Source organism: Taudactylus pleione, unplaced genomic scaffold (genome assembly GCF_031769625.1).
Source record: "Taudactylus pleione unplaced genomic scaffold, aTauple2 ptg000967l, whole genome shotgun sequence".
NCBI classification, from domain to species: Eukaryota; Metazoa; Chordata; class Amphibia; order Anura; family Myobatrachidae; genus Taudactylus; species Taudactylus pleione.
Genome location: NW_028285368.1, coordinates 10,463,269 through 10,487,923, shown reverse-complemented (window position 1 = coordinate 10,487,923; position 24,655 = coordinate 10,463,269). Strand labels below are relative to the sequence as shown.

At 43.9% G+C, this 24,655-nt stretch overlaps 1 protein-coding gene across 3 annotated transcripts in view; it reads right to left on the bottom strand.

Annotated features, from left to right (window-relative positions):
• Positions 1-24,655, bottom strand: part of ECPAS (Ecm29 proteasome adaptor and scaffold) — a 130,088-nt gene that overhangs the window by 15,337 nt on the left and 90,096 nt on the right. For all 3 annotated transcript variants that reach the window (XM_088460105.1, XM_088460103.1, XM_088460104.1), the window contains 10 exons: positions 24,505-24,552; positions 24,100-24,221; positions 20,748-20,898; positions 13,907-13,972; positions 12,996-13,085; positions 6,189-6,255; positions 5,659-5,750; positions 5,498-5,564; positions 2,597-2,788; positions 902-1,116 (listed from right to left, as the gene is read on the bottom strand). In XM_088460105.1, the coding sequence (XP_088316231.1) occupies positions 902-1,116; positions 2,597-2,788; positions 5,498-5,564; positions 5,659-5,750; positions 6,189-6,255; positions 12,996-13,085; positions 13,907-13,972; positions 20,748-20,898; positions 24,100-24,221; positions 24,505-24,552 (1,110 nt within the window). The remainder of the gene's footprint in view (positions 1-901; positions 1,117-2,596; positions 2,789-5,497; positions 5,565-5,658; positions 5,751-6,188; positions 6,256-12,995; positions 13,086-13,906; positions 13,973-20,747; positions 20,899-24,099; positions 24,222-24,504; positions 24,553-24,655) is intronic.

The window sequence follows — 24,655 nt, the reverse complement described above, 5'->3', positions numbered from 1 at the left end:
ACAATTAACCTCCCAGATTCAGTGTCTGGGAGGGCTACAGCGCTGCGAACACAATCCGTCTGCAGGGGAGAGGTACGCAGGGGGACCGGACCATGCACCGCCTGGGAGATCTGCGCTGCCACTGAGAAGATGGCCGCCGGAGAGCACTGAGGAGAAGCAGGAACAGCCCAGCGACGCCAGCACGCATGAGAGAAGGCGCGCTGGGCTGAGGGGAGGAGCCGCTAAACCAGGGAACGCTGCCTCCCCTGGCTAGCGATTAACCCCAGGGATGCTGGTTCCCTTCCAGCCATTACTCCCTGGTGGTCCAGCGGTCACGCGGGGTATGCCACAAAGGGGGGAGCCCGCCGCCGCTACTAGCGCCTCCGGTCCGTCCCCAGAGACCGGCGGCTGAAGACTGCATTTTCCCACGCGCACAGCGAAAGCGCTGCACGCGGCTTACCTGGCCCCGTAGAATCCGGCAGCAGCCAGTGGGAGGTCCCGGAGCCACGCTAGTACTGACTCCGGGGTCCCACTGCGATCCCCAGATCAGTACTGGCGTCGCAGCGCCAGCGAGGCTGTTGGAGCGGCAGTGTGGACGTCCTGATAGACAGTCTGATGCTGCCGCTCTGAAGATAGTAAAAAAATAATAAAATCTTCTTTTAAAAAATAAAGCTTAGGGGCTGCTTATGCAGCCCCACTGCGCCAGGGTGACCCGACTCCGGCCGGGCACCAACTAAAACTGAGGTGCTGTGGCTCGGGGGCGGGGTATAGAGGAGGACGGACCCAAGTGCATCCTGGGAGCAGCAAAGCTTTAACTGCGTGGTGCCCGTGGATCCAGATCCAGCTATACCCCAAGGTCAACCCTGTGGACCCCCTATGGACCCTGAAGTAGAAATAAGACATTTAGGGGTAACACTCATACCTTCCCAGACCACGTCCTTCCTGGCAGGCCCTGCAGGAGAGTGACGAGTACCATTCCCAGGTGTGGAGGAACCAGGGAACCAGTCTGTTGTTTTGCAATGGAAGCCATAGCGGCAGCACCCTGAGCTTTCATCTTCCAAGATGGAGATTGCAGGGCTTTCTGTGTAATAGTAATTAACTCCTTCATGTACAATCGAATGCCACCACTGATACTTCCTATATAGATAAAATTAACGCTTTAAATATACTGAGGTGAAGCTAGAAAGCAAACCAATATAATGCACTGCAATAAACATTAATAAACTCATTTCTAATTATAAACCATTTAAATAGATTTCTCTCAAATAAGTTTAGAATATAGCTTTATGTGGCTATGTATTAATTTAGGTTGTTAGAAAAAAATACACAGTATTTAAAAGGTTTTACTTTGATATTTGTAGGAACATTTACTATCAGACTAAACAGTTCTTTTGGGTATATTAATAGGATACATCAGTGGTTCTCAAACTCGGTCCTCAGAACACCACACAGGTCACGTTTTCCAGGTCACCCAGCAGGTGTACAGGAGTATTCATTACTCACTGACACATTTTAAAAGATCCACAGGTGGAGCCAATTATTTCACTTGTGATTCTGTGACGAAACCTGGAAAACATGCACTGTTAGGGGTTTAGAGGACAGAGTTTGAGAACCTGTGGGATACATCAAACATCAGAGAAACAACAAATTTTTGAGATATCAAACAAAAAAACAGTTTGTGAAACTAAGAAAACAGTGCTCAGAATCCGGGCGATAGAAGTGACAAGCAGTTGAACCTTATCCGTTGGTTATTACAAAAATAAATCTATAATAAACAACATACTAAAATACTTATGAAAATGACTGTGTTAAATCCAATTATTACTATATTCGTGTAACATGGGTTATCTAATCACAGTTATTCAGCACATAGAAAGACTACAGATACTAGCATATGAAGCACGTTTATCTGTAGCATTTGAGTCTTTACTTATTCACAATACCTTACTATGTAGTTATAAGATTACATTTATTCTAGAATTTGCTACAGTAAATCTGGAGTGCTGTCAGAATAGAGAGTCTGATTCCGCAGGGAAGCGGCTGTGCAATACTATACAAATCATATCCAAATGCAGCAGATGGCGTCTGCTGTGAATAGATGCCTGCTGACTGCATCGCAGATCCGAGTGCAGCGCCCTGAACATCGGATCTTCTGCGATACCATCGGCAATCAGAGCAATCCTGAGGCTACTCAGATTTCCCCTCACAGCTCCGGTGCAGAGGCCGGTAAGTCTGCGACAGAAGATGAAGACCCTGGCCTCAACACTTCCAGAAAATAGGGGCGACATCTTCCTTTCTGGGAATTAACGCCGGCCCCACCCACTGCTCGTTCTTAAATAGCTGCAACTTCTCAATCAGACTGTGACTTGGAGGAACGGCCAGAGATCTGGCAGAGAGACCTGTACATGTACAGTACAGATCCTGCACATGCGTGGGTCTCTCACTACCAGATGGTTTGCGTACTATGAATCAGGCCCAGAATTGTCAATAGTCCTGTATTTACAGTACTGAGCTGTGAATTGGCAGAGTGCCTCAGTAACTACTTTAACATTAATCTTGTGGTTTTGTAACTTTAAGGTCTCTTAGTAACCCCTGGCCTTATAAGTGCTTCACATACCTGGCACATTTTCCTGCCACACTTCTCTCCAAAGGTTCGGATCCTCTTTTTCCCCTTTCTCTTCATCGGAAACCTCATGCATGGCGAGAAAAGCCAGTGGCAACACCAAGCTTGAGTGGTTCTTCAGCACATCAGGGCTGTAGCGGCTGATGGCATGAACTGTTAATGTACATCCAGTTCTGAAGGCTGGCTCTGTGAAGAGAATACAGGCATGCATGCCTCATATTGCAGTCATTTTAGCTACAAGACAGCTCACAGATGGGTTGTATGGGATGGGATGCAGTCAATATCCTGACCACAGGGACTACGGCGGTTAGAATGCCGGCACCGGAATCCCAACACCTGTCAGAATCCCGGCGCCGGAATTCCGAAGGTAACTAGCAGGGTTAGTTGGTGGGTTAGGCACTAAGGGGGGAGGGATGGGGTTTGGGATGCAGGGAGGGGAAGGATAGGTTTAGGCACTAGGGAGGAGGTTAGGTTCAGGCACCGGGGAGGGAGGGTTATGTCAGTACCCTAACCCTGTAGGATGCTGGCGCCGGGATGCCTAGCGCCAGCATCCTGTGCCTATCCCATATGGATTAGTGTTGGCCTATATTCATTATGTAACAACTTGCAGTATTTGGCAAAAGATTAAACCAAGCTATTGTAATAGGTAATTTGCATTGAATCTTTAGTATATCTCCAACAAGGGTGGCAGCAGTATATTTTCCTGCAGATGCTCCGGGTGTCTTCCCACACTCTAAACACAGGTAGGATAATTGCCTGCTGTCATAGTGAGTGGAGGTGTGTAGTAACGAATTTAGATTATAAGCTGCAAAGGGACAAACACATATAACCTAGCGCTAATGAGCTGGAGAAATCAAATACCAATGCAGCAGTGAAAAGAGGCGATTGTCAACATCACTAGCAAAGACAAAAAAACATAAAACCTGCGCTCTAATATTTATGTTGGGACATAAGCAATAATATAAATGAGTAAAAATTTGTAGTTTATTTCACCATAGACAATGACATATATTAATAAAGAGACTGTTAATATCTCGAAAACAGGTCTAGATTAAGATAGATATAAACCACACATTAAATATAGCAAACTAGCTGCAAATAAAGGAGTTGATCAAGCTCCTAGTCGACAGATTGACAGTGGGCAATTGTAATTTGCAGCAAAACATATGGCAATTGTATCAAATCCTTAATATGAGGTTGTTAGATACTAATTGAGTTACAAAGATTCTCTGTGCAATAGTCCATTGATTTTATCCCTGTAGATGTAACATATTCCTAATAGATAATAAAGTCTGTCGTGGGATGATATTGAGTATGTTGTAGAAAAACACACAGACCACATACAGATGTATAAAGTAAAAAGTTCCAGTATGGACACCTATAGATGTATGAATATAGTCCTGTATACTTTAACACTTGAATAAGTGAGAAGTCAATATACCTGTGGAAAGGTTCAACACAACACCGTAGGATATCTGGATACAACGGGGGATCACCAAATGAGATGCTCCTGTCTCCACTCCAGCCGGGTAAGAGGACAAGTAAGCAGTCAGACTGCAGGTAACGGCGGCTCCGCGAGTGGGCTAATTCTCCGTCCTTATAGAGGTCTGTTGGAGCAGCTGATAATTGATGCAACGGCAGGCGGCTCCCGTCTCCGACTAGTTGGCGGGGCAGAGCACAATCAGATGGTGACCGGCAGTCAGGACAACCATGTGTACTTGGTCCATAGTCTGGACCTACCTCCGTCTCAGCAGTAGCCTAACAAGCGGAATCTCACGCCAATGGATAACAGCAGTCAGCGGCTTCTTCACAGGGGAAAGACAGATTACGACCATGTAGGGAAGATAACCAGGATATCTTTGCAGCTGTCTTTCCCCTGTGAAGAAGCCGCTGACTGCTATTATCCATTGGCGTGAGATTCCGCTTGTTAGGCTACTGCTGAGATGGAGGCAGGCCCAGACTACGGACAAAGCACACGTGGTTGTCCTGACTGCCGGTCACCACCTGGTTGTGCTCTGCCCCACCAACTAGTCGGAGACGGGAGCCGCCTGCCGTTGCATCAATTATCAGCTGCTCCGACAGACCTCTATAAGGACGGAGAATTAGCCCACTCGCGGAGCCGCCGTTACCTGCAGTCTGACCGCTTGCTTGTCCTCTGCACTCGCTCTGCCTTACCTGGTTGGAGTGGAGACAGGAGCATCTCATTTGGTGATCCCTCGTCGTATCCAGGTATCCTCCGGTGTTGTGTTGAACCTTTCCACAGGTATATTGACTTCTCACTTATTCAAGTGTTATAGTATACGGGACTATATTCATACATCTATATCTGTCCATACCGGAACTTTTTACTGGCTACATCTGCATGTGGTCTGTGTGTTTATCTACAACACACTCAATATCATCCCACGACAGACTTTATTATCTATCAGGAATAAAATCCATGGACTATTACACAGAGAATCTTTCTAACTCAATTAGTATCCAACATCCTCATATTTAGGATTTGATACAATTGCCATATGTTTTGCTGCGAATTACAATTGGCCACTGTTGTTAATCTGTAGACTAGGAGCCTGATCAACTCCTATCTTTGCAGCTAGTTTGCTATATTTAATGTGTCGTTTATATATGTCTTAACCTAGACCTGTTTATGAGATATTAATAGTCTCTATGGTGAAATAAACTACAAATTTTTACTCATTTATATTATTGCTTATGTCCCAACATAAATATTAGAGCGCAGGTTTTGTTTTTTTTTGCAATGGGACAGAGACTGACACAAATGATTAAGTAATCTCTGTAAAGAGGTGCGTAATTGGGTAGTGCTAAATAAAAGAGGCTTCCCCACCATCAATACTATCTTTAGGGGAGCCAGAGAAATGCGCCAAAGCTCACCTTCCTTTTCCATGTACCAGGAACACAATTTTTGTAATAGTTTCTCTGTGCTAGTATCCCGCGCCGTCTGTAACAAATTAAAAATACAAAATGTATAATTACCACCACCTCAATACACAATTTAGCATGAAAATGCAGCACCTGTAGAGCATAAAACTCACCCGAACTAAATGTCCCAAGGCAAAGGCATAGGACTTCTGTACTACACTGTTCCGATCACTTAGTCCATTTAATAAAGCACTCATGAGTTTACCTGTACAAAGCAAATTCAGTTAAGTACCAGAATATTTCAATTACTGTAGCTTTCAGTCACGTTTTCATAGTGTCATGGGACGACTTTCACTTCTATTATCCTTATAATTTACAGTTCATGAAACAATATCCCTTACATCCTCTATAGTACTTATAGTTAAGTTATCAAGAATAATGGCAGAATATTTAAATCACAGTAATAAATCATCTCTCACAAATGGGCGTACACAGCAATAATTTAACACCACAAATATATATATATATTTTTTTAACAGTGTCCAAATCCGGCAAAAATGTCCCTTTACATTGAATTTAACCCCGGGATTTTTGGCTGTCAAAAGTATTAAACAACATACTGCAGGTATAAAATAATATGAATATGATGAATGCAACCAACTTAAACTAAATTCAGCGTAGTCATTATAAGAGGAGGACATACCAGAATAAGGCTTTAGATCTTGCGGACACTGTGTTGTTAGAGATACAATAACACTGGCGCATCCACCCTTCAGAATAAAGAATGAAACAAGAAAATGATGGCTGAGTGTAATAACACATGTCCAAGATATGCACACAGTGAGCAGCAGTATAATGCACAGCATAAACGTGTAGCACCAGTTCTCCTGGATGGTCTGTCCAGCACATACTAAGGTGCTGTGGAGATGCCTCTGCACATGAGAGGCCTGTTGCTGAGTTGGATGCCTCTATTGCCGCTTTTTCCTACTAGTGTTGCAAGCTGCCAATCCAATAATCTGCCTGTATATGCTGAAGATCCCTGCAAAGCCTATCTCACCCAATGTTTTTACATTCACTGCAGCAACTCATTAGTCTCAGAACTTGCCCCCACCCCATGCTGCGAGCTAAAGATCCGTCTGAAACAGGCGCCCAATATCCTTCCGCATGCTACGATCGATCACGTAAGACAGCTTACATGGCCACGACACTTACACAAGACGGAACAGTTAAGCGAGTTTGCATGGTCCATACTGCCCGTTTCACTGAAAGAGTGCTTCCCCAACTGACCGATGAATCCGAAAGCACTTACACTCTGTGCTTGTGTCAATGCATGGCCGCTGATTTCTTTGTATGATATTTGTGCCATATGCAGAGATCTGCAAGATCTTTGCATTACCACTTGCATCTGACTTCACATCAGGCCATAGATGTGCACATAGGAGAGACGCACTGTGACAAGTGTAAGTGCTGCAGAGACCAATCCCTTATCACGATAGAACAACCACTTCCACATTAAACTTTTCCTTTTCATTCCTAAACCACTAATCTGTTTAATCACATTTATTGCTTACATTAAGAATGACAATGACTGGGTATCAGGCTCTCTTTATTGCATCATGTACTTTAATGAGTTTGAACCTTTCATTTACATAAGGCAAATGGACCAAAAACCATGCACGGTGTAAAATGAACTAGATTGAAAAGTACAGAATGAGCTCTGATCATCGCCGCCTCACAGCTAGTGCAGGAATCAAGTACTCTGCACGGGACAAAACTTCTCAGACTGGGGAGCCCCTCATCAATCAACCAGGTGATTCAGAGTAGGGAGCAAAGGACCAAAAAACAGCAAGTAACTTTGCACCTTGACAAAACCACGTAGCACAGCAGGTGGGGCAGTTTTAAAGTCAGAGAGATTAAGGGGGGAATTCAATTAGGTGCAATACCTTTGCATAAGTGAAAAAGGGTGTTAAAAAGGGGTTAACAAGTGTTAAAAGTGGTGTTAAGTGCAATTAATGCAGAGAGTCCGTAAAAAGTTCACAGACCTATGCGTTAACTGGGTGTTATCACTTGTTAACTGCATACATATCGGGGATTTCTGTTTTGTCTTACGAGACCTGAAAAGAAATCCTCTTTAAGTCGGGTTAATTGAATAGCCCCCGGCGATCAATTAGCACCCGTTAACTTAACAAGACTCATTGAATTCCGTCCTTAGATGTGAGGGGTGTGTCCAAACTAAAATCTAAACTGCAGTGTAAAAATAAAGTTGCCCAGCATTTGTGGGCTACATGCAAAAGCAGCCAGTACTTACCCTACATGCAAACAAAATAATCTCTGGAATAAACAATGTTGGACTGCAAAGGGTGCACAGACACAAAAATTACTTGCTTGTTTTGCCCCTTGGTGTGCATTTAGTCCTCACTTATGCAAATGAAGGTGCGCAGAGCCAAACAAAATTGAGATGGTAAGAACTTACCTTTGTTATCTCTATTTCTGCGAAGTCCATAGGGTTCCACAGGATACCCGCGGGGTATAGGCGATGGCTCTGCCGTTAGGCACCACACAGTTAAACTTTTGGTACCAGGATGCACCGGGGCCTCCTCTCCTATACCCTGCCCCCAGGCCAAAACACCTTCAGTTACGAACCAAGGCATAGGCCGGAGAAGGAGAAAAACAGAGAGAAGGAAGTCTGGAACACACAAGATTCACATTCTCACAGAGAATGAGACGGAAAACCGGTGACCAGAACTAAACCCATCTGAAGCACAGGTGCAAAAGGGTGGGGAGTCCTGTGGAACCCTATGGACCTCGCAGAAATAGAGATAACAAAAGGTAAGTTCTTACCATAGCTCTTATTTTCTGCAGCGGGTTCCATAGGGTATCCACAGGATACCTCGGGGATGTCCCAAAGCAGTACCCTCAAGGGCGGGGCTGCTCCTCTGCAGAAAGGAGAATCCGTCGCCCGAAGGAAACATCCTAAGAGGCAAAGGTATCAAAAGTGTAATACCTGACAAAGGTATGGACAGAGGCCACCTGGCCGCCTTACAAAGCTGAACAGCTGAGGCGCCACGGCGAGCTGCCCACGAAGGACCCACAGACCGAGTAGAATGAGCAGTAACAGAGGGTGGTACTGGAATGCCCTCATGAGTGTAAGCCACAGATCGCCATGCGAATCCACCTCGCCAACGTCTGTGTGTTGGCAGGTGGATTCTTATGGAAACCGTACCGACAGAGTGTCTACCAGGAGAGCCTCTGCGTCTCTCGTTCTGGACCCGTACACTAGTAGCTTGCGGTTGTGTCTTCAGGCCATGAAGTCTATTTCGGGAAGTCCACACTTGTCCACTAGGAGTTGAAATACTTCCTGGTGAAGAGACCATTCAACTGGATGCACATCGTGACGGCTGAGGAAGTCCGCTTCCCAGTTGAGTAGTCCTGGAATGAACACTGCCGAGATGGCTGGGAGATTGCCTTCCACCCAAGTCAGAATGCGATATACCTCTTTCAGGCCTGCCTGACCGCGTTCCTCCTTGACGCTTTATGTAAGCCACCGTGGTGGCGTTGTTTGACTGAATTTGCACAGGTTTCCCGTGAAGAATGAGTCTTGCTTGTCGCAGCGATCTGAACACTGCCCGAAGTTACAATACATTGATCGGCAGTGCAGATTCCACGGGTGTCCACCATCTCTGGAAGACATGTGGACTCATCACACAGCACCCCAACCCCGAAGAGAGGCATCCGTTGTTAGAAGGACCCAGTCCGATATACAAAATGGGCGTCCCCTGTTGAGATGAGACTTCTTTAACCACCAAGTCAGAGACAGGCGCACCTCCGGAGACAGCACAATCATTTGTCTCTTTATCAGACAGGGTAATCCATTCCATCTGGATAGAATCAACATCTGCAGAGGTCTGGAATGGAACTGGGCATACTCCGCCATGTCGAATGTCAATACCATGGAACCCAGTAACCTCATTGCCAAGTGAAGCGGCAACCCTGGAGGCAATTGTGTATCCTGGACTACAACATGGAGATCTTTTCCTCAGTCAAGAAGATCTTTTGTTGCTGAGTCCAACAATGCCCCCAGATGGACCATAATCTGAGAAGGAGTTAGGGAGGATTTCTTCCAATTCACCAGAAGCCGTGAGTCTGCAACACTGATATCAGTTGCAGATGGCTGCGAAGCACCACTGGAGACCCTGCTAACAACAGAAGGTCATCCAAGTAGGGTAAAAGGCGAAACCCCTGTAACCGCAGGTGAGCCGCCATGACCGCCATTACCTTTGTAAACACTCGGGGTGCCGTAGATAGGCCAAATGGTAGAGCCTGAAACTTGTAATTGGGATCTAGTACTGCAAATCTGAGGAACTGTTGATGAGCCCTGGAAATGGGGATATGCAGGTAGGCATCCTGAATATCCAGAGACACCATAAAATCCCCAGGTTCCATAGCTAATAAAATGGAATGCAGAGTCTCCATCCAGAACCGAGGGATCCATAGAAACTTGTTCAGGGACTTGAGGTTGAGGATAGGGCGGTAGGAACCATTCGGTTTTTGAACCAGAAAGAGGTTGGAGTAATAACCTGTTCCCTTTAGGGGTAACGGGACCGGCACTATGACCCCCATTTCTAGCATCGATTGCACCACCTCCTGAATTGCCCGAGCCTTCTCTGGATTTGAAGGAAGTCCAGCAGTGAAGAACTGATGAAAAGGCCTGCTGCGGAAGGAGAGGGCATACCCCTGAGAGACCACTTCCCTTACCCAAGTGTCTGTGGTAGTCTGGCACCAGCACTGGACGAATTGCAGAAGTCGGCCTCCCACCTTGGAGCCCCCCAAAGGGAGGCCCATCCCGTCAGGCTGAGAGTTTGTCATCCTGCTTAGGGGCTGGACGTCTGGTGCTCCAAGCCTGTTTCTTGGGCTTGGCAGCCTTATTGGATCCTGACAGTCTCGGAAAGGACTACACCTTAGGCTTACTCTGTGGGCAAGAGGGCGGAATGGACGGGGTCTTAGACCTAGATGGAACCGGTGCTGAAGGTAAACATGCACATTTTGCTGCCGCCAGTATGTCTACGATCTTGTCCAAATCGGGGCCAAACAGAACCTGACCATTATAAGGTAAGCATTCCAAACCCTTCTTGGATTCAGCATCCGCCCTCCAAGAACGTAACCACAAGAATCGGCAAGCCGACACTGCCGCTGCCGAAATCCTAGAAGTCAGTAGACTCACATCCAAAGCTGCTTCATTAAAGTACGCAGCGGAATCTCGGAGATTACCAGTGAACATGCTGTGTTAGTGGGCAATCTCCAAAAATGAGGAAGCTTCCAAGGCATCTGCCCATCTTTCCATGACCCAAGCCACCTAGCAGACTGCCATAGCCGGTCTGGAGGCCCTTCCAGTGAGGGAGTAGATAGACTTAAGGCACACTTCCACCTTACGGTCCGTTGCATCAGTCAGAGAGGACATGGACGGCATAGGTAATGTCGTGCTCATCGCTAAGCGCGTCACATGAGAATCCACAATATTAGTGAAATAATTCTCTGCAAAGGGGTATGCATAGGTCAAATGCTTTTGCGGTTGGAACAGTTTCCCCGGAGACTTCCACACCTCCTCTAAGTGATCCACTAGCTGACCAGATAGGGGAAAAACAACAGCAGCCCCCTTAACCTCCTTAAAATACGCACATGTAGGCATAGTTGCAGGCAGGCTGTCATCCGTAATTACCATGGCCATACGGACTGCCTGTATAAGGCCTGGAATATATATCTTGGAATTCACCCCCACCTCTGATTGTAAGGTGTCAGTGTTAGACACATCTGCAAATCCATCTGCAAATTCGCCCTAATCGGATGACATGTCATTCTCCCCATACTGTGTAGTCGGGGGGGGACAACAAAGGTCTCTAAGCAGGTCTAAGTGGCAGTTCTTGCAACCGATCCGTTATGTTCTGGACCGTGGCAGACAGAGGGTTCACCCAGACAGGCTCAGTTTGGGAAAGTCTGTTGAGGGGGACATTGTGCTACCACCGTCTGTCCTGGGACCCCTAATAAGGGGGACGGGACTACTGCGTGAACCCCAACTGAGGGAACGCAGGGGGGACAGACAGCCGATCCAGCAGGACAGTCAGGGCTTGTGCAAAACAAGCCCAGGGAGGTTTCTACAAAGTGCTGAGAGAAAGGGAGATATAGGGATAGTAAAATGAATAGAAAAACAAGCAGACAGTGCTAGCATAAAGTCACACACCATGCAGAGAAAAACCTGCACAAATGGCGAAATCATCAACTACACAGACCTACAGTCTGGTAGGAATAGCACTACATACGCTGACCTTACTTGGAGAGGTATGTAAGGGGAACCCAGGCTCCGCACTCTGACACCAGTGTGTAATGCACAACTAAAAGCCGCCGGAGAGGACAGAGGAGGCAGGCCCAGGAGGAGAATCGCTGCCTCAGCCCGCCAGACTGCAGTGGAAAGGCGCAGAGAGCAGTGGGGGAGGGGCCTACTGTGCGCTACAGGGAAGGCGTCCTCCCCTGGCAGGTAATTAACCCCCGGGATGCTGGAGCGCTTCCGTAACGCTCCAGCCCTGCATCCCTGGTGGTCTAGTGTGAGCGCAGGCTCAGTGCCTGGCTCCACTATACTACAGTCCCCAGGGAACCCCCAGCCCTGGGGACAGTGGACTGTGAATCAGCAAGTGCCTATCGCAGATGCCCACTGCTTACCTGAGCTATCCCCCATGCGTTCCGGCCATAGTCCAGGCCTCCCCGGGTGTCAGAGCAGCAGCACAGACGTCCTCTTTTGGTCCCGTTCATCCTGGGACCAAAAGTTTAACTGTGTGGTGCCCGATGGCAGAGCCATCGCCTATGCCCCAAGGTATCCTGTGGATACCCTATGGAACCACTGCAGAAATGTTACGTTTAGCCTCATCTGTGTTGCGATTTATAATGAGGCCAACTTAATGGAAAGATTAGTAAAGCGGTGGATGACTGCACAACATTTTAAAAACCCTCAAACATTCATTAATCTTCTTTTTACAATGTGAGATAAATTGAACCATGCATGATTGGTATTAAAGACCAAAACGACCTGAAAGTGATCAATTAAACAATCAAAACATTTTAAAACAAAAGCAAAATAAAGCTCATAAGCAAATTACACTGGACTACAACATATTTATATCAGCTGTTCAAGAAAATCTTTAGATCATTTGTCTTCAAAATCATCTCACAAGACAGCAAAACAGATCTATGTTATTCAAATTTTTAAAACCACAGTGATATCACTGTAGTCATCTGATGGTAACCATAGCGATGCAGTCACTGAATTACTTACAACTGACCTTTTATAACCTGAATACATAAGGAGTATACATAAAGCACCCAAGTAAAGATGCAGACTTACTAGGAACAAACAGTGCAAAGGATTCCACAAGTCTTCTTCAATTTAGAAAGTGTGGGGCCTCAACATAGTAACTTGTGCTTCATCAATACAAAGGTACATACATCAACCAATATAACCTACCTTTGTGCCCAGACCAAGCCCACTCTTGATTAACTCAGACAGCTTTGGGACCAGTTGAGCCAGTACACAGACATCCAGATGCTGAATGCACTGTAAAATGCAAAAAAAAAAAACCCTGAGAATAACAATCGTCTTTTCTCACATTCTGCTTAAACTTTGTGCATGTGACCAAAATAAATGAGAGAAACATGCATGTTGGCTAGCATAGCTGTAACATGCTATTTCTAACTTTATTTTCATTGAACACCAAGTCTAAAACATTTTCCTTAAAATAACCTGTATGCAGGAATTTCTCCATCATCCTGTTCTCCCTGCCTTAGGTTTCCTCTAGTCTGTATTTGTGTCTCTCTTTCCCTGTGTACATTCTACGGATACAATGTTGTCTAAGTTTCTGTATAATTATTTCATCCCAATTATCAGACTCTTTATTCAGAGCCTCCACTATTATTGTGTTATTTGTAATTTATATGATTGAGTCTTAATAAACATATATTGCAAAATAAAAACCTATATGATGTAGATCCAATCTGCAGTTATGGCAATTTGTTTTGCTGAAATGGTGATGTAATTATTAATACCTTGTGAAGAGTGGAAGTTTTATGTTATTATTTATCAAACTATACTGACAATAGTCTTGAGAGAAATGCTGTTTATTAGCGTCACCAGATTAACTAATAGGTAAACTGATATGGATGACAAAGTAGATGTCATCAAGAACTTGTCAGATGGTTTTTGAAATGATGCTATATTTTATACCTTGCCCATTTATCTGCATTCCACCATTAGTTTAGATCATTTTGCTTATTGTAACCTATTTCATACTTAGTAGATAAAGTCTGAGTGAGGGAAGTATACTGACATATGACCAGGATACAAACAATATTTTATTCTGACGGTGTAATTACACTTACCATATTTATGGTTTCCATCATTGGGGAGGATTTAGCAGCACTCAGTCTGGCACTGTCCATTGCAGCCTACAAACAAACAAATGCTTTAAAACCTATACAGGTTTAGGGATAAAACAAAAAGATCTATTAAGCACAAACCTATCGATATTTATTTTAAAATACCAGAGAACTTGTATATAAACATAGGTTAAATCCACAGTGTCAGTTTTCTGCTACCCTTCAATTGCCCCTAACTGTATACATTGCTGAACATCTGAAGTAGAAAGAAAAAAACAGGGGCACTGTATAGTGTAAGAAGTTAAAAATAAACTTTTAATATGGGATTAAATAGATGTACATAAAATAAAAATAGGTGAGCTTATGACTATCTCCACATGATCCAAAGCCCAGGGTGTTACCGGTACAGTCAGTGTCTCCCTGGTTCAGTGCCAGCTGTTCTTTCATCTATGCTACTGCACATATTGTTTCCTAGACATGCAGTAGATGTTGTGCCATAGTTGACTTTACCAGGGGCTTGGATCAAAATTATTAAGTGTGACTGACTGGGAGACACTGAAAGTATTTGTAACTACCTTGCCTGTATGGAAATGAAGTCATTTGCTTGTTTATTTTTATATTATGTATTATTTTTTAAATTATATATTAAAAAGTGGTTTTCAACTTATTCCACTTACCAGCGCCCCTTGAATGCAATGAACACACTAGAAAACCAAAATATAGTGCTATGTTACCTAATACAATTTGGGGGCCATGCTGTGCAGCCCTCTTACCTTTCAAAAAGAGCCACACATTAATCTAAAGCTCAGGGGTAAGTTAATACATTTAATCAATGACAGACACCTTTCTGTAATAACATAAGCAAGCCTTTTAAACAAGCTCTACAATCTGTAACAAACAAAAATGACAAAGCAGGAAGGAAGTGGAGACGGCAAGTGAAATCTTGGGAGGACTACATGTTGCCCACTACTGATACAGGGTGCTGGGACAGATTAGGCACTTTCAAAAGAGCCTCCAAAAGCTTAAACTTATCCATTTCTATAACCCAGAAACTCAGTGTTTTGATAACACTCCCAAAAAGGGTAGAACTAGAAATACAGAGCAAGAAGAACAAGAAGAGAGGAGAGAACAAATGTCCTCCCTTGAAAAAAAATAGTCCTAACCGAGATAACAGTGGACAAACACTATAATAAACAAGAACATAGAGCCTAACACATAGAGCCAGTCTCCCCCCCCCCCCCCCCCATTGGACTCAGAGAGAAGCATTTAGCTTAACTACAAAATTCTCATTTTTACTTTCATCCATATGAGACACTGGAACACTGGGAACAACAGAAAGCTGCCCCTAAGGGAGGGTATGCTCAGAATTAGCAGTTTGCATGTCTTCTCTCAAATTGGTGTATCTTTGGACGCAAACATTTTGTATCTGAAGAATTCTATTAATGTATATACTCATTGGTAATTCACCAGGTTTACCTTGGGAAAGGTCAAAGTCATCCACCTTCCAAATGTCTGTTTAGACGTTGGCCAATCTCTCGTGGACATTGTAAAGGACAAAACGGTCATCTATCCTACACAATTCGATGCAACTCAATAGGAATTCAATACCACACTGATGATCAAAGTGAGCCCTATTACGCTAGAGACTTAAGGCCTAATGCAGACTAGCTCGCGAGCGCAGGACGCTCGCAAGCGGGTCGATGGTGCCCTAATGTGCATGCGCACGACGGAGGGAGCTCCGTCGTGCACATGCGTCGATGGTGACTGACAGCACGCCACCTTTGGTGGGCTTGCCGGGGGCGTGGCTGCCAGACGGAGGCGTTCCCATGGGAACGCCTACCGTCTGGGTCTGGCCCCACAGACATCACTAGTGATGTCAGTGGGAGTGATTTTGGCTCTGATAGAGCCAAAATCACTCCAGGGCTTGCGGCAGCAAGACCCTACCGCAAGGTCTCGTCGCAAGCCCGATGGTCGCGATGGTCTTGACCATCGCGACCATCATCATGGCCGCTCGCTATAGCTGCGGGTGATCACCCACAGCTATACGAGCGCCCAGGAGGCCACTCCAATAAGAGGTAGGAGGGCCCTGATTCAGAGCGAGCGCTCTGGTCAGAGCGTCCGGCTCTGAATCAGGCCCTTAATCCTGTCTAAAGGCTGGTATCACAATGTCCTAATTTAGAGGGAACTTGGAGACCACTGGGGGTTGAAAAAATTATTTGGTCCATGAACAACCAATTATTTGGTCATGAAACAGAGTTTACAGCTCCAAAAATCTCCTAGTTGTGTAGACCGCAAACAAGAAGACAATCTTCCATGTAAGGAACTTCATCTCCACCAAAATCATTTGTTTGGATGGAGGGCACTGTAAGAATGACAGCACCAAGTTCAGATCTCAAAGGAGCTATTGGGTGGCATGTATGGAGACTCACATTCATCACTCCCAGAAAGAAGGTCTGTACTGTACTTCGGTTTATAAAGCTTGTTATCTCTGAAAGAAAAACCAAGAAAGCTGAGGCCTGAACCTTTAAAATGCTGAATTTTAAACCCCCATACAGAACCTCAGTTAAATAAAGCTATGAGTTTCACACCAGGAGATGTAGATCTTCCAAACTCTGTGGTAATTTTTGGATTCAATTTTTTTTATTTTTTATAGTTACCGTTACATCCTGTTCTGAGGATTCCATCTGGGAGACACACTGCTCAACATATGTTGTTAGGGGGTCCGAAGGAGCTGGCACTTATTAGACTACTATAACTTTAAAGACAGAAGCTCCTTTCCTCTGTACTGAAGACCAGGGCTTGCAATTTAAAAAACAAAACAAAAGGGAAACAAAACTGAGCATAAGGGTGGGAATGCAGTACCCCCCAGATAGATTTAGACAAAAGGATTTAATGGTAAGTACAAACATCCCATTTTCTTAGTCATCCACACTGCTGACCATGGGATGATTAAAAGTCACCGCCAGGGGATGGTGCACTCAGACAAGTTGAATGCAGAACCTTCTGTCCCAAACCAGCATCCCATGAAGCGAACTCCAGAAAATGAGAATACAGAGGACCAGGTAGTCCCATGGCACAGCTGCACCCAATTCACCCAGCTGCACAACCCAAAAAAACTCACCGCCACCTCATGCAGGAGCATCATACAGCATAAGCAGCAAAATGTAGTGGCGAAGTGAGCACAAGTCAAATACCAATCAAGAGCCTGTAATACATACAAGTGAGACAAACCCTCTTGGTCCCAGGACAAAGGAACACAGAGGACAGCAAGGCCCAGGGTCAGGAGGACACAAACATTGCTAGGAAGAAAGAGCAGAGTGCAGAATTGTACCATCCACATGGGAAACGAGAAAAAGGGGACATCCAAGATAGAGCACCTGAGCTCAGACACATGTGTGCCTATACAATGGCCATCATCAAAAATCAGTGTTCAAGGAAAAACAAAAGCTGAAGCCCAACAGTTTTCAACTCTTTCCAGAAAGATCCCATGGACCACAGAGGCCACAAAGGGTGCTGAGCAGTCAAGACCCCTGAAAAAAAATTGCCTCTGGAATAGCAAGTGCAAAAATAAATGGAAACTGCAGAGACCAGAATAGTGAGAGAACCGAATCGCAGATTCCAAACCATCTGGAAGGAAGGCGAAGAAACGAGAGAAAAACCCAAAGCAGGAGATTCCCGTCTCTCACACCACGGTGTGTAATAAAGTATCTATGCTCTAAAAAGGTAGTGACTAGCCGAATCAGGGTTTTGCAAAAGCATCCTAGTCTGCACTACACAAGTAGTAAGACCACTAGCTATCAAGAAATTTGCATCATCTGCACCAATAAAGCCAGCAACAGTAGGCTAAAGAACCATCGTCTGCTCCCAGTTTTAGAGACTGTTTATACTGCCAAGACGAAGTCCCTGCCCAAGGCAAAAGCTGTGCCACCGTTTTGATCGCCTAGACACTAGAGAAGCTTACAGGGAAGAACTCCTTCACAACAGGGATGGAAGGGGGTAATGATGTGCAGCCAACTCCTCCCCCGGAGCTCTCTTTCCTTCCGGCACAAGTACCACTGTGAACATCCCTTGAACAGGAAAATCACTCGGTGTAACCCCCTCCCTGGCTGTCTGTCCTGACGTATATCGGTCGGCAATCTCTAAAGGAGTGTGAGCAGCACAGACTGTGTAATGGTTAGCATTAGCGCCTCACAGCACTGAGGTTGTGGGTTCAATTCCAACCACGGCCCTAACTGTGTGGAGTTTGTATATTCTCCCTTTGCTTGTGTGGGTTTCCTCCCACACCCCAAAAATATACTTGTAGGTTAATTGGCTCCCATCAAAATTAACCCTAGTGTGTGTGTCTGCGTGTACATGTGATAGGGAATATAGATTGTAAGCTCCACTGGGGCAGGGACTGATGTGAATGGCCAAATATCTGTACAGCGCTGCAGAATATGTGTGCGCTATATATAAATAACTGGTAATAAATAAAATAAATAACACTGGCTGACTGTGGCTTGAAGTCATGTGTAGGAAAACTTGGTTAAGTGAATGAAGTTCACTCCCCGCCAGGTCCAGCGGTACCACGGCCTAGTGGTTGGAAGCCCCCTTCCTGCACTGATCTGCCACAGCTGGGTCTCCTGATGTGTACGTGAGTTGCATCACACATCACTTCAGTAAAAATACAACAACAAAATGACACATAAAACACATTTAACACTAAGGGGGTCTATGTACTAAGCCTTGGAGAGAGATGAAGTGGATGGAGATACCACCCAGTCAGCTCCTAACATTTTTCAAATACAGCCTGTAAAGTGACAGTTCGGAGCTGAATAGTTGGTACTTTCTCTCTCTCTAAGACTTCGTACATAGACCTCTAAAGAAGGGGCTGCACCTGCAGAGAAGCCCAGCTCCCCATGGCACTTAAAGAACACTGGGGACCAGAGGTAGGACCTTCTGTCTTAACATTATATTAGTCTAATATGTGTCAGCTCCTTCAGACTCCCCTGACAACCCATGGCATGGCTGATTGAGAAAAGGATTCCTAGCCATGAGTAAGGTCTAGACCACATGGTCCAAAAAACCTTTAACAGCCACGCTATTAAAGCCATCTGAAACAAAGGAGCCCTGATTTGGTCTTGCAGATTGTCTAGTGGGAGCCTTTCTGCCATGCTCAGAAGGCCTGTGAATCACTGCACCTTGAACAGTCTGGTGCTACCAGAAAACCAAATACTTTTATATTTCCTCAGCACCCACTGAAATATTGCTACAAGAGGGAACATGTAGACCAGATGGAAATTCCATGGAATGTACTACAAATGCATTTGTGAGTCTTGTCCTGGAAAAGCAGTGTTCCAGCTTTAGCGGAGATGCTATATTGACGACATCTGGCTGACCATATCTGTACACAACCTGCTGGAAGACTTCTGGGTAAATCGACCATACCCTGGGGTAAAGGGCCTGTCTGCTGAAGAAACCTGCTTCACAAATTTATACCTCCTGGATTGAAAACCAGTGCAATGACTGGAACATTTAGTTCTGCCTATAACATGATCCTACTGGTTTCTCTTTTGGCCAGGACACTTTTGGTGCTTGGCAGACTTCTCAGGTATAGAGGGGAAGGAGACTGTTTTTGGAGGTTATTTTAAAGTGCTCAAATATATTGTCACCATACTCTATATCCCAATGTTAAGTGTCCCTGATGGATGAAAGAAAAACAATAAAGTTCAATTATGAAGGGGAAAACCATACAAGGAAATATACAGTATAGAGCTCTGGGATGGCTATCATTTTAAATTTGGAATTAGAACATCTATTTAGGCCACAGGTCCTCAGCCATTCAAGGTTTTCAAAAAACATTTTATAGACTAAAATATTTCTTAAATTTTTTTTCATACAGTTTTACAATACTTGCAGTGCAATACATAAATGTAAGATGTGAAAGTTGGGTATAGTACAGCGCTGAAACAAATACAAACTTTAAAAATATTCTAAAATAGAATTAATTTAATTAGGCAAGATACCAGTGTAAAACACATATATAACTTAGCAGGAGCAACAATCAAAGTGCAACTGATTCAGCAAGTTTCACCTGAACGGAGAGCGTGCAGTCCAAGTAACAACTTTCACCATACAAGCTTCCCCTGCACGGGATCTCTACCAGCTTCACAGGCTTACATCAGTATACCAGCTGTTAGATATTGAGACCTTGCTTTTGAACTTTAAGCTATATAGGAGACCTCCGTCACCGGAGGGCACAGCTTTGGACTCCAGCTTAATAGAAATCCCTTCCATGCTGGTAACATTATTGAATCACGCTTTTTAAACATTTATGGCTTGTTTGTACATGTGCTGAATCAGTTGCACTTTCATTGTTGCTCCTGCTTTTTTAAGTTATATATGTGTTTTTACACTGGTATCTTGCCTAATTAATTCTATTTTAGAATATTTTGAAAGTTTGTTTTATTTGTTTCAGCGCTGTGTTATACCCTTCTTGTGCTAGCTTCTTGCGAAATCTAATTAGGAGGTTTGACACCTCTCCTCACAGCTGCGACAATTATTATCTTAAGCACCTTTATTTGAGGGTTTTTCTTTTTGCCTAAGATGTGAAAGTGAATAAACCAGTAGCTGACAAGTGATTTTATTTACTGGCTACACAAGTACACATTACATTCAAATAAGTTGACATTTTTAGCACTGCAACATGACACCTAAAAAGTGAATTTTAGAACATATTTCCCTCACATCAATGAAGTCATTTTTTTATTTTCTATGAAATTAAATACTTAGAGTATTAAGGTCTAAAGCAACATGCACAACTTATGCTTAATCAATTCGATAGAATATTCATGGCTGTACATACCTTCTCCTGATCTGTAGCTCGGAGACTCAGATAATTAAGCACCTGAGGTTCTAGAACGCTTAAAGACTCCAGCAAAGCTGGGATGAGCTTTGGGGTATGAGGCTTCAATAATTCTCCTGCACCTTTGCTAATTTTAACCAGTGTGTTGATACTATTTAAAATAAAGAGAATAATAAATAAGAAATTGGAAGATGTGGCTGGCAAACAATACTAGGCAAAGCTTACATTGCAGCTAACAAAGTATGGTTCATTGACTCAACTGCAAACACAGGTTTGCCTTATTCCAAACAGAGCCATATACAACTTATTTATTTAGCTTTATTTATAGAGCGCCACATGTGGCCCACAGAGCTGTGCAGAGGGCAAATGACAAAACAGTACAATACAATAAGCAATACAGTATACAATAACTCTACAACTCACAACATAGCTACTGATGCCAGTGGGGCAAGTGGAATATTCATTAGAAGATGAAACCTGTACCCATATGCTAGGGCAAAACTAACAGGTTTAGAGCCACTACAAGAGGATACAAAGAAAAGGCAAAGATGAAGTGGAATCCCGGGCAGAGGGTCCAATGAGGAGGTAAGCAAATATAGCTGGTGAGCAAGAGTAGTAGATGAGACAGGAGGGAGGATGGCCTTGCTCATAGGAGCTTATATAGTAAAGGGTCGAGGAGACAAACCAATGACATAGAGGAGCTCAGGGCAGGTAGCAAGAGTGAATAAGATGGATGATGAAAAGGTGAACTTTGTGGCAACATGGTTAAGCAGTAGGCTGGTATGCTTATATGAACAGATGGGTTTACAGTGCCCGTTTGAAGCAATGCAGGCTAGAGGATATTCTGATAGAACGAGGGAGAACATTCCAGTAATGGGGGGATTCAAGGGAGAAACCTTTTATTCGGTAGTGATATGTAGTAAACAGAGGGAGCATGTTGAATGTGGCAAAGAGACAGTGGGAGTCAGTGGAACGAGAGGAGTTGAGAGACTTGAAGGATTGGTTTGCGAGGGAGAGGGCAGAACTGTAGGATGAAAGGATGGACTTAAAGTGGAGAAAGTCCTCCACTGGTGTTTGGTGAAGCAGGTGCATTTTTGGAGGAACAGAGTAAGTTTGGAGTGCCAGGGTTTGGAGCAGCAAAATGGAACCCAAGAGGTGTAGGCAGCAGAGTTGAGGGCAGAGGAGAGAGGTTGTAGAAGGAGGTTGCCTGGTTCGGGCAGGCAGGGTGAATAGGGGGAGAGGAGAGTATCACGCGAGGAGGACAGTAAGCGGGACGGGAACTTAACATTGCTGACCACAAGCACAGGCTCTTGAAACTCAATGACTCCGAAAACAGCTGCCCATGAAAGTGGCTGTACTGTTAGGATTTTGCCCGACTTAAAAAAGGGTTTGCTCCTCAAGAAAAATAAGAAAAATATTGCAGGACAGCTACATGAAAAGCCTCTGTTTTGTAGACCCCACTGAGGAGAAATGTAAGATAGTGAGAGCAGCTATAACTGGGTAAAAAGCAAGGCCTTCACCATGCAAAATATACTAATGATGCAACTGATCCCCTCTTCTTACCAACACAATGAAATTTGTTATGTTGCATCTATTTTCTCTTCCTCACACTACCAGATAATAATTTCCCCATGCTGTTAAAAACGCATGTCTTCAGGTAAGCATACAATTTCTTTATCTTTACTCACCAGTTAGACCTTCTCCACCACTGTCTAAGTTATAAATAACATTCATAGTGACAGAGGTTTTTTAACAGAGAAGGGGGCCCATGTGTCAGCTCCGTGCTGGTCTCATACTCTCTGCGGCACAGTAGACTCTGGCATTGTAATAGAGTCTACTGGTCATGCGCAGGTCTCCGGGAAGACAGTAAGTCAGTTCTGAGGTATCAGCTAATTATCTGAGATGTCCAACCACAAATAGTCATATAGCGTTACACTTTAGTGTCTGGTTCCATCTGTGCATGTGTCTCAGTTGCTGAATCTAGGGTATAGGATTGTGTATGTACAATGTTGGTGTGACAAATATTATCACCTAGGCAGTGTTAAGTAAATGACATGAACGTTTATTATGGCATACCATGGATACAATGCGGGTATGCTATCAAAAGGATAAGTATAACAAAATAGCTTGATGATGGGGTAATGTTGTCTAGGGGTAAGTCAGATCTTTTAGGGATAATCTTTCTGTATGGTACTATGTGCTCATGTATCCCTATGGCACTTGTAGTGCGACAACATCTAAACTGTTGATGGTGGTAAATGGAGGAAGTAAGTGAACCCTGTGGATGGAGCCTCTTTAGGTATGGACAATCCCTTATGTCTCCCTGTGCATTATGTGCATTACCATAAGTTTAGACAGCCAAGTGTCAAACACAAGGGGTGTCCAAACCCAATATGATACAACCCAGGAATCCATGGATGATGGGCCAAAATGTGGTTTTTATACAATGGGAATGAAGAATTGTAGGCTGTTCTGAAAGTCTAGACTCAAAGTAGTAACCATGAATTATTCAAATTGCTTAACAAAATCTGTTAAATTGGTTACAAAAAAGAAACTTGGAACATGTCAAGCCTCTAAGTATGGTTATTGTTGAGAAGAAAGGTTTGATGAGGCAGGGTACCAAGCACCGTATCAAACCAGGACTTATGGTTATATATGTGCCATAATGTACCAAGTGGCTACACATTGTTAACAAGATCTTCATAGATTTAATTGTGCCAAAGCAATCTGTGGGCAGACATCTTTCCACTTCTCCTGGATTTAGGAAATTCTGGTACGGGCAAAAGGGCGATACTGCGACTGGCTAGGTTGCTATTCTTGCAGGACTGGTTAGAGGCTTTCTGGAGTCCTTTCTATATGTTTCCATAACTACACATCATTCTTGGCTTCTCAAGGGGAACTGCTAACTCCTAGATTTCATAAGGTGCCTTTTTAAGTCTATATACAAGTAATTTTATTGAATGCTGAGTTAGTTACTGTGCCTGTGAAAATGCTCTATGAGCCTTGCTGGTGCTTACACATTTGAGGGAACAAACTGGATACTGGATGTGAGACAGAAGGTTGGAATACAAATATCACAAACTAAGCAAACATTAATCTTTCTGCACATAGGGCATGTAAACATTGGCTCAATAATAGAATATGAGAAGAGTTGAACTGCTTTCCAGTTGTTCAAATTGGTCTCCTAGTACTTAAATGCAAGCTTTGTAGTTTTAACTAAAAATGATATCTAGTACAATCATGTTTTCCCGGTTGTCTTACATGTGTGTGCAGCAACTTTACTGTCTTCAGTTAGTTTGAGAACAAATACATAAATAAAACACAATCAACAATTCTATCCTAAACGAATTACCTGAGTGCTCGAACTTCAGCCACTGTACTCATGATCCCCTTGTCCAGAAGGCAAGGCAGAAGAACAGCAATTGTTTTTTGCCCGGCTGCTCCCTTGGAGGGTTCACACATCTTTATACACACCTTATAAGAAAAAGAATATCCACTAACAACAACTGGCTGACTCCCTTGTGTTTTGAAACATTGCGCAATGCCATGCAAATACCCTTACTAGTGTGTGCCTGGCAAGATGAAAAGGGAGATTCATAGAAATTGCAAGCAATGTGTTACATATGAAAATCATACTCTCAGGCACTGCGCACTCAAATGTTAATGGACTAATGAGTGTTTTATACACCTAGTGAATGAATGAATCATGCAGATCGCCTATAAAAGACACAGGAAAGACCATGGCAAGAACATTTACCTTGCTTAGAGTTTTCAAAGCCAGTTCTGCTGCTTTCCGCACTGACTCCTGATGAGAGGTAAAGACAATGAATAACTGTGTATGCATACAAATATAACACTAATGGCCAAATACAGAATTTGTTTTGGAGAAAAATTAAAGCAAAAGGATT